The sequence below is a fragment of the Haemaphysalis longicornis genome, unplaced genomic scaffold (genome assembly GCF_048455015.1).
Source record: "Haemaphysalis longicornis isolate Haplotype H1 unplaced genomic scaffold, Haemaphysalis longicornis Haplotype H1 scaffold_6, whole genome shotgun sequence".
NCBI classification, from domain to species: Eukaryota; Metazoa; Arthropoda; class Arachnida; order Ixodida; family Ixodidae; genus Haemaphysalis; species Haemaphysalis longicornis.
The window spans coordinates 29,469,388-29,480,381 of record NW_027526407.1 but is presented as its reverse complement, the minus strand read 5'-3'; the positions used below and the strand labels follow the sequence as shown (position 1 = coordinate 29,480,381).

The 10,994-nt window shown below is 49.2% G+C and overlaps 1 protein-coding gene across 1 annotated transcript; it reads left to right on the top strand.

The window, feature by feature from the left end:
* Positions 1–805: 805 nt before the first annotated feature.
* LOC144142416 (uncharacterized) lies at positions 806–10,698 on the top strand. The gene is made up of 5 exons (XM_077673914.1): positions 806–941; positions 6,007–6,251; positions 7,260–7,428; positions 7,992–8,141; positions 9,297–10,698. Exons 1-5 carry the CDS (start codon positions 854–856, stop codon positions 9,527–9,529), a joined length of 885 nt encoding a protein of 294 aa, XP_077530040.1. The 5' UTR covers positions 806–853; the 3' UTR covers positions 9,530–10,698.
* Positions 10,699–10,994: the final 296 nt, after the last annotated feature.

The window sequence follows — 10,994 nt, the reverse complement described above, 5'->3', positions numbered from 1 at the left end:
TAACATGATACCTTTCGACCTTTCGTCCTTATAGGTCTCAGTTCCCATCTACATTCGGTGTTCTTTTATTTGCACGTTGGCAATGTTTGGCCGGAGTCGTGTAAGGATGTCATATCGCGTGTTCACATACACGCACGCACGTACCCCTAGCAATTTCCGTTTCATCTGATGGTCTGCTTAGAATGTTTCAGCGTCAGCGTCAACTTCCGAGATAATGTTTCTTTCAAGGCATGGAACGACAAATATCGTCCTCCCAGCTCGCTGTGTCATCGCTGGGAAATAGCCGGGATGGCGCTGACTGTGGTCAGATTGGCAAGGGCACCGTGACGTACGCCTGCTTACCTGTACGCTTCGGCTCGCTGAAAGTACCTGGCACAATATGCACCGAAAAGCGTTGTGTACAGCTGCACTCACAGCGCACAAAAGAGAGATAAGGCCGCGCTCGTTATCTTAGCGGCGTGCGGATAGTTCTATGCAGTGTAATGGACACCATGGTCGTCGCTACCCAGGAAAATACTGTCGCTTAAACCCACCATTGCTTGCACTTTGAGATTGTGGCCTCATCACAATCACCTGTATGCAGCCAAAAGTTGTCCGTGTCAAGTGCAGTCTTAAACATGTTTACCATCTTCTCAATTGTGAAGAGAACGCCCGTAATTCTTATACTCGGTCAAGGTTCGATAGCGCTGCACACAATGGCCTAAAAAGGTACCAGCAGGCCAGATATCCCCTTTCGCTATCAAACATAATAAAAAAATGTGTTCTGAATGATACGCCGAGAGCGCCGGAGATAAGCGATGGTGCGGCGTTCCGCGTCGGTTGCATACGCCGCAGTAAAGCGGATAATGGAAATATGGCGGCTGCGTCGTCGGCCTGTCGTCTGCTCGCCGCGTTCGGTTTCATCTGCTCGGCTGCGGCGGTGGGATTTGACTTGCAGACTTGTAAGTACGATTTGCGCCTATCGATTTGCAGAGGTAGTAAGGGCGATTAAGCTATGTGTTGTTCTGCTCACCTGGCTCTACGCAGCTGTCAGACCACAGCGGTTTGACTAAGGCCGCCTTTACCGAGCGGTTCATCATACCCGGTAACAAACTGGCCGAAGGCGCTGAAAGCTGCAAACACGCAATGAAATTGGAAAGAGAGGGAGAGATCTGTAATAAGTATGGCGATGTTAGCCAAGTTAAGATGCCTAGCTTGCACCGGTAGCTGAATATAAAGACGGTTATGATGTTGTGTAGAGTTGATAGTTGATACACACGCATGCATTTGGACATTTACAGTGACTGGTCAAGACGTGTGTATCGGAGGTACACGATCAGAGCTTTAGTCGCGCGTGAAGCACGTTTGGGACATATGACCACGGACCTAATTCGTCCCTCAATTGAATGCCCACGTAAAGCGGCAGTACCGATGATGCTGCGAGGGACACTGCACACTGAATCGAGCACATTTGCAGATCACGTACTGCAGGTTTTCGCGCACATCTCATGTAGTGTGGGCAGAGTGGCGACGGTGGACAGTTGAAGCAGATACCCGAACTCAATATGCTTCCATAAAAATCATCAGTTGTGGGGTGCTCAGCTTCATTATGAAGTTGGTAACGATGAACATGGCACAATATATGTTCGCGGCAAATGATTATTTTAGTTATATCTAAAACGCAAACCGTTTAGACCAGGCGTAAGAACCAAGCCAGCTATGTAAAGCTTTGGGCCTCATGCATAACTGCACAACTGTCTACATACCTAATACATTTGGTGACGAGCTTATTCATACAGTATGTACGCTTCAGTGTATTAACATCGTTAGCTCAACTCCAGGAGATCTTGTCATTCATGAAACTACAAAAATGTTACACGTACACAGGGCAACACACTTGTCTATAACACAGCCTTCGTACTTCTAGATACTGCCTCGCCCGAAAAGGATTTGAAGAAAAGTTCTGCGGCGTTCTGAAGTCTTACCCACCACTTTTATTCTACACGCTTTCAAAAAATGTTCGTGCCCTCAGTTTGAGAAGTAACTGATTGACGTTGAACTCACTGTACGCAGCCGCATTGTGGTTCCTACCTTTCACTATTAAATGGTGCTTGAATGGTGCAAACACCATGGGGATGGTGTTGAACGCCGAGAAAGCACTGTATCTTCGCATAATACGAAATAAAGTTCCGTGCGAATATCAATGCACACTAGGAACATCGCCATTGAAACAAGTCATCAGTCATAATACCTTGGTGTCGCACTAACCAGTAATCTCTCGTGGAATTTACACATTTACAATATTTGCTCATCTGCGTTTCCTAAGCTATGCTTTCTATGGGAAATTCCCCCGCTAACGAAAAACTCCTCAGCTAGTTTACTTCTATTACACCAAAGCTCGAATATGCTTGTAGTGTGGGACCCCTACACCAATCACAACATCCCTAAACATGAAAGAATTTAGGGGAAAGCTGTAAAGGTTATTTATTCTATATACTCACGCATCAGTTCTCCTTCACATATAACGTGACTGACAATATCCAAAACCTTGAAACCAGGAGAAAGTGCTCTCCGCACGGGGCACCTTCAGTAATCTTGGTGACGGTGAGTGGCGACACCGCGTACCCTGGGCTCCCATACTTAAGATGTTACCTACCGTGGCAAGAAGCTCAAAGGTGAAGGGTTAGAAGACGCGAACGGCGGCCGTCGGAGTGTTGGTCAAGCTCCGGCGGACGGGCTCCCTGTCTGTTTATCAGGCAGGGGGCTTCGGGACCTTGCTGAGCACGAGGGTAGCCTCAGTGGACTTAATACCCCCAACCCTCGTTCATACTATAGCTGTATGGTATTTTTCAAATGTCCCCTTTTAAATGATCGGCCCCGAAAAGGGCCCACACCGAAGCAATCTTCAAACCCCTGCCGAACCTTGTCTTCAGAAACCCGGACAACTTTCTCCGTTTCTTAGTCATGCAGACCGTCGACAAAGCAACCGCACTAACTCGGAAATCTGTTTTCCTAATAACCAAGTTTTCTGAATGTGTGGTCGAAAAAAACTATGACGCAAAGAAACAATTGCATCTGGGGACATGCTTATTGTAGTTAGAAGTAAGGAATCGCCTACTAACCTTCTCAAGCAAACAAACCTAGGTGACCTACAAATCACTGTGACACGTCACCGAACGCTCAACAGCTGCCAAGGTGTCACCTCAGAAACTGAACTGATAAATGAAACTGAAGCGGATATTCTTGAAGGCTTGCACGAGCAAGGCGTGACAGCGGTAAGACGCATCACAATAAGACGGAATGGAAATGAAATCAAAAGTATAAACATATCTTGACTTTTGATCGTAGTACGCTCCCAGAATCAGGCAAAGCAGGCTTCTTTCATTGTCAGACAAAAAAGCACATCCCAAAACCGTGACGTTGCTTCAAATGTCAAATGTATGGACATAGTATCAACAACTGCCGAGGGCAAGAGACTTGTGCGAAATGCTCAAAGCATGACCACCAGACAGGCGAGTGCAACACCACGCGATTCAGGTGTTGAAACTGTGATGGGCCCCACGCTGCGTATTCCCGTTCCTGTGAAAAATTCAAGCATGAGAAAAATATTATCAACATTTCAACTTGTCGTATCCCGAAGCTCGGAAACGACATTCAATGCTTCCCTCAGGAAGCTGCGTGGACGTTGCCCGTCGGCCGGCGGGGCGGCGTCATGTTGCGGTGGCGACCCAGTGCAGTGACGCTGACCTGGTCCCATCCCAGCACTCCACTGGGCTGGCTTCGGCTGCCCAGAACATTGCCCCACACCCGGTGGGCTCCACAGCAGCTGAGGTGGCAAATAACACCGTTGGTGGAGATGGCTTACCTTCTGCTCCTACTGCACGGGTCCCCGTGGACACAGTAAGCATGGAAGTGGAAGGCTGTGCCTCAACTTCCACACCCACGCTGCCGCTGCAGATTTCACTGGCACGCACGGCAAACATGATTGACACTCTCAAAGGGGCCCGGCAAAGGGAGCCGGATCCGGCATCTACCCCTCTGCCACCAGACGAAGAAATGGACGTAACGCCCACGTCAGCTCGGTCAACTTTTCAGCCAAACGAGAAGCGTGGCATCGTGGGCCGTGGGAAGAAACCAGCTCCGCGTATCACTGGCCCTAGCAAAGGTTCAGTGACCAAGAGAAAACCACTGACGCACGCACACACGTATTTGCTGCATTTTACCTTTAAACACATTTGACAATACAATGCATTACACAGCGTAACTGCAGGGGCCTACTGAAAAACTGAGATGATATATATGGAATTCTTCATAAAAACCAATCAGCCATCCTCTGTCTCCAGGAAATACACTAATATTCAAAATCGCTAATCTATGTTTAGGAAATACAGGGATATCTGTTCTCACTCGTCTGGTGGTGTAGCAATAATCGTACGGCAATCTATTCCCTGACAATTTGTTCCTTTAACAACTGCCCTTGAAGTGGTTGCTGTACGGGTAATGATCTCCAACAGATTAGTAACAATAGGTTGAATATATATTCCCCCCGATTTTCGCCTAACGAGTTCTGAATTCAAATGTTTGATTAATCAGCCACCAGACCCGTTCGTATACTAATGGGTGACTTTAACGCCAATAGTAAACGTTAGGGCTTTGAACGTGAAGACGCCCGGGGCCGCGTAATTGAGAGATTTTTACTGCTGTCTGGAGCCTGTCTCTTTAATGGAAAGAAACCAACGTACACAACACCTACACCTACTCGCACATTGATTTAGCAGTTGGTTCGGCTGTTCTTTTCCCTTCCTTCAAGTAAGACGTGGACTCCAAACCCTACGGGCGCGACCACTTCCATGTCACTCTGAAGGCCCTAAATAAACTCCCCCAGAGTTCCATGCACCATAAAAGGTTTAAAGAAACTCGCGCAGACTGGGTGGCTTTCACGCAAAAGTCACAACTATCCTACGCATCCATACGACATTTACAGATCGACGAAGCTTGTAGCCCCTTTACCACACACATTTTCGATGCTGCTGGGAGTTCTATCTTCAGACCTATGGCAATCTACAAAACCCCAGGAGGCCCTGGCGGAATGAAGAGTGTCGATATCCCCAGTCGCACACACGTGTTATCAGACCCGTCTGCGATATAGCGCAAAAACATTGCCCTACCCTGTACCCTGCCGTATCGGGCAAAACCTTGTTTGACATTCATTGGTCATAAACAAGTTCTATTACTGTCAGCACTGCCTGCAACCATGTAAGGCAGGGCGTCTATTTTGAACGAAATGACGTGTTCTGCAGATGTGGTTTTGTTCAACGTGTTTGTCAGCAGAAGCGGTCGTCAGAAGTGATCGGTGTGCGCTTTTACCGTGTGCAACTTCAACAACCTAGTGTTGACTCGCGGGCTCTTAGTTCGGGGGCTGACAGTTATTTCCAATGAGGCAGCCGCTGCTGTCAGTTTCCGCCCGTATCAACAGCCACGCACCAGAAAAGTGCCGTTAAGAACTTCACGCTTGTCTTGAGGGCACGTCCTACCTTTGCTTCTTGCACAGCGAAGGAGCTTATTCTTGCACGTAAACAGGGCTGCCATGACCCTTCTTTGAGTACCGAATGGGGAAGTAAATGTGGACATGCGAAAGCACACCCACTTTCCCCCTTGCTCAAAAAACCGAGAGTCATCCGTTTGTTGAATAAAAGTTTCATGTGACAATAAATCGGGCAAAGAATACTTGTGAAAATTGCCGGTTGTATGCGGTGTCGTCATCGCCCGCTAGCGATGAAGGCTTTCTCCTTCTGCTATAGCACGCCGTATGCTGGGGCAGCACCGTGGGGGTTTCAGCGGGCGCCGCAAGATTACTCTTCAGAATTTGTATCTCACGTTTAAATGCGCCAACGACACCGGCTTTTCTGCTCCACAGGGCCCTACGCGTTGACGAAGACTGTAACGGTGCTCGCTCTCGTTCGCATTGCTGCTAGCGCGTGCATGCGGACGTCTAACGGCGGCCATGGTTGTTCCCCTCCGACGCAGTGTACATGAGCGACTCCTGCTCGCCCGCGCCCTCGGAGGTCGAGCGGGTCGAGCTCGAGGCGACGGGCGAGCGTTCCAGCCTGTGGGTGAAGTCTCAGCGGGGCTTCGCTGGGCGGCACCACCTGGAGCGCTGCCTGTCCCTGCTGGCGGTGGTCAGCCGGCCGGGCACCCGCATAGCGCTGGTCATCGAGGACCTCGACATGGCCACTCACCCCAAGGAGCACTACTGCGTGGACTACCTGGACGTGAGTACGCTGACTGCAGGGGCAGTATACAGGCCAGAGAAGCAGGCATGGAGATGCAGTAGTGCCGGCGTCGGTAGCCTATAAGGGACCTTAGTACCAATGGCCATAAAGTTTCTCTAAAGACTCTATGGCCACGACCCCCGAAATAACGGCTGACTGCCACAGAACTTTAAATCCCGCAATTATCCTGGGCCCTCACCCTCAACTTCATGTATTTTTTGTGCATTCGCGTTGTTGTTTTACGTAGAAAATCGGCGAGGTATGCACGTAAGCGAGGAACAATTTATCGGTGAGACACCGGTTTCAGTTTGGGGGGTGGCCTCATCCCAGATGGCCGAAGCGACCTGAAGCGCCCGTTGCGTCAGGGTCCGTTGATCTACGAGGCAAGAGCTACCCAAGGCCTGCTCCCAGTAGATGGGGGTGGTGAAGGAGGGGGGGGGGGGGGGGGGGGCGGGGCACTCGCACAAGGAGTGTGTCGAAGTGGCGGCATCTCGCACTCGGCGCAGAAGAAGCAGTGTTGGTGGGAGTGTTGTAGTTGCGTGCGATGTGGGAAGCTAGGAGTGGGTTTGTAGAGTGCGCCCCATCGACGCAACGACGCTTAGCTTACAAAAATCGCCGCAAAGCTATCCGATACGAAATATATACGAAAGATATAGCGACACTTGATACGGAAGCTGTAGAGCCCTATCAGTGATTGAAGCACTTAAAATAAAGAAACACGTAAATGAATATGATTTATTGGATTTGTTGGTCACAAAAAATGCACAAACTTACAGCGCCTTGGATGCACGCATAAATGTCCCTCCTAAAAAAAACATGTTTTTCCATTTCAACAAGGACAAAAACGCGTAGCGTGACGCATACTTTCGAAATCCCTTTAAATATTTGCCCATGCCAGCGAAATGTGGTTTAGACTTACGCACACTGCTGTCAGATCCGAACAACATGACTTTTCACAATGAAGCATTTTCTTCTTCGTTTTTTTTTTCTTTGTACTTCGCTGCCAAGGTGGTGCAACTGGACTCCCTGGTGAGTCGCTTCTGCGGTTCCCTGGAGGAGACCTTCCCGACGTCGTACGCGTCCCAGAGCAGCTCGCTTGTGCTCAAGTGGAATTTTTACACGGGTTCGAGCGAGCACAGAGGGTTCAGCCTTCTGCTGACAGCCTTCACGGAACCCGGTGAGTCAATAGCGTCACCCGCCGCAGTGGCTCAGTGGCTAAGGCGTTGCGCTGCTGAGAACGAGGACGCGGGTTCGATTCCCGGCCGCGGCGGCCGCTTTCTTGATGAAGGCTAAATGCGAAAATGCCCGTGTGTACGAGATTTCGGCGCACGATAAAGATCCCCAGGTGGTCAAAATTAATCCGGAGCCCTCCACTACGGCGCGCCTCATCGCCTGCGTTCAGTCGGCGCGTTAAACCCTACAATCAATCAATCAATCAATCAATCAATCAATCAATCAATCAATCAATCAATCAATCAATCAATCAATCAATCAATCAATCAATCAATTTAAGCGAAAATAGAACTTAAGCGAAAATACTCGCTCTGGAGCATGGGGCATGGGCTCACCAGTTACCAACTCGGGGATCAGGAGTACCTGATCTTCCGGGCGCGGGTGGCCATGGGATTCTGAAGGCGGCCGGGACTGAGGCTACCACCAACTTTCCTTTTCCCTCTCCCTTTTTCTCAAATAATAAGAATAAATGTTGTTCCTCACCTTCCTGTTCAACACCTCGCGCAGAGCGTGGGCAGAACTGCTCGGACGCCGTCGGTTCGATGCCAGAGGGCGTGGCCATGTTCCGATGCGACAACGGCCGCTGCATCGATGCCAGGTGGCGCTGCGACCGCAGGGACAATTGCGGCGACGCGTCGGACGAGAGGCACTGCCGAGGTGAGTCTCATGCCACTGGAAGAAATTAAGGAACCATTAAAACACGTTTTGTTCACACAAAGTTCCGCTGAGACGACATGCAGATTCAGCCTAAACGAGTGCATATACTATCTCAGAACCACAATAGATAATTTAAAGGGGTCAAAAAGCGCCGTCACGTTTTGTAAAAACCATACGCCCCACGAAATGACTACAATGTTTCAATAATTGCTTTACAATCAAGCTGCAATTACTTCAGATGAATGCCTTCGTGACAACTCCATCACCAAGCCATTCCTGAAATATTCCTACAAAATATAAGGGGCTTCGCCCATATGCTTCAGGCCAGCAGACGGTGGTAGGCCTATGCACATTTTCATCCGTTACTCTTTAATAATATCACTGCATGCTCGGGTCTGTGTTGCGCATGCGCAGTAAGATCATCCTGTCGACTGCGCCATTTATAGGGCCGCTAGCACAGCCCACTGATGAAATGGCAGCACCCAGGACAAAGAAGCTAAAAAAGGTCTATACAATTCCTTATTAATGTCTAACTGAACGTGAGCTCCTGTTCTCTTCTTGCACATTTCTGTAGTGTAACGTGCGTACGCCTCACAGATGAGTTAGCACTTTTTAACGGTTTCAACGTGGAAATTTTTATTGTGCGTCATTATTACTGGTTGCTTGGCGTTTAGTTCATGCAGTTGATATTTTAATATTTGTCTGCGTTTCTTCCATCTTTTGTTCTCTGTTTCGCGTAATCGTTAGTAGCCTGCCTCTGTAGCACGTGTACTCGATCGTGCTTGAACCACAGAAAGTAGCAGGATTAAGCAAATAATGCAACAAGATAGACGTGGAATTTTGAGTTTTTCCGTTTCAGAAATGTCCATGTCGCGCCCTGTCAATCACGTAGTTCTGCTTGCACGGCCTCTGACCAATGACATCCACAGGAACCGACACACCGCCTTTCTTCTACTGGAACACTTGAGCGCGCATGCTTTCAGCAAGTCACGGCTCGATCTATATGGACACCTTGAAGCGGACGTGGAGTGCGCAAAACTGAGAATTGCGCCCCAGTTTAAAACAGGCGCTAACCGAACCAAATGGTGTGTGATTATTTGAAAGACTTCAAAAGTGGTATTTTGCCGCTTCGTTTTCTCTTGTCACTTCTTTCAGCCGAGAACTCCCATCTCACCCTTGTGCTGGGAGCGGCCCTGGGAGCCTTCGTCGTCGTTGCAATACTGTCCACGGCCATCTGCATCAAGTGCCAGAGGCGGCACAAGAAGCGGGCCACGACGGCGGAGTCACCGAGGCCGTACATTATCACGGACACTCACGGCAATCCTCTGGGCGGACAGCCAGCTAGTATAGCCAGCGCGACCAGTAGGTCGGGGCAAGGCTACTACTAGCCTATTTCTAAGTCCTAGAGCATTCCCACAGCTGTTCAATGTCCCGGAACCTCGCAACTGAACCGAAGAAGGCAGCCGCAGAAGCCCGGCTAGCAGCCTCCGTTTCGTCTCCGACTTCCGTGTTGGAGCTGGATGATGCCACTGTCCTGCTGGGAAGAAAGGAATAGCTCCGTCGCCATACACATGCTCTCATTCCACCGCATGCTGTCACACACCTTGCGGGTCTTACCCATACCGAGGAGGTTGCGCTTAGGATTCGGGCGGGGGTGGCTTGAACTGCCGCCGTGACCCACCAATGGCCTCACTTCCGAGGTTCTTCTACAAACCCAAAGTGCCCAGTTTCCAACCGCAGCGATGCAGTATACATATATAGCCGAACTCCCCCATTTGCTGTGGTCCTGCATCACCGTGTGTCCGACGAGGATGCGACATCTTGTGGCAGCGGGCCTCCGTGTAGATGCATCCGCCTATATCGCATAGATATAGGGGCCCCATCATCGTTCCCTCATAGACTCCCTTCGCGAAGTGAACATTTTCATATTCATCTAATTAACTTTCCTCCTCATCAACTCACAATCCCTAATCTATGAAATGCGCGAAATAAAACGCTCTAAAATTAATAGTGATTGGGAGTGACCCTCTATCAAGCAGTGGACACAAATAGGATGATGATAGTGACAGAAAAACGCGTGAGTTCGATCCCAGCTCGGCCGAAACACCCTACATACGGAGAGTCCTTCATGATGCAGTGGACACCAATAGTCTGATGATGATGACGACATACAAGTCTGCGCGTGAACCCTACTGCCGGTACGCAGCCAAAAGCAAACACATCGACCAGAAACTAAAGTGTATTTTCCCCTTAACATTGAATTCAAACAGTGGTTCGACGTAACGTTCCAAGTCGTTGGCAATGCTGCCTTTCTTTCTCTCATCTTCGTACCTTGAATTCTGTGATATAAAGGTATTTGGCGTGAAAGAGTTTCATTCATTAATCATACTGTCAGCCCTGTTTGGGCTTTTACAGGAGTGGAAATGAAAACAAGAAGAGGAAAGCATGGACACAACTGGGTTGCGTGCAAGCCTTAAATCACAAACCCATGAGAAAGTTTTTTTCTCGCTGTTTTGTAACCCACATTACGTGTATAATAACAAAATGCTTTTGATTACTTCCCGTTATTTGTACGCTGCTCTCTACTCAAGTACCCTGCATGCATCATGTCATTGCAGTCGCGGGTACACAGTCCATTTATTGCTGTAGTTCTTTCTCTAATCTGTGACTCCTCCATCTGCGAATACTGCATGCACATCACCTTGAAACCTACATTTCATAGTAAGGGAGTGTCACCTCACCCAACATTCCGACCCAACCCCCGAGCAGTGGAGGGGCCAGATAGCTAGCAGCGACCCGGCTGGTCAGCTTGAGCGGATCAGTGTTACGGAATGGGCACACCCCAATCCATTC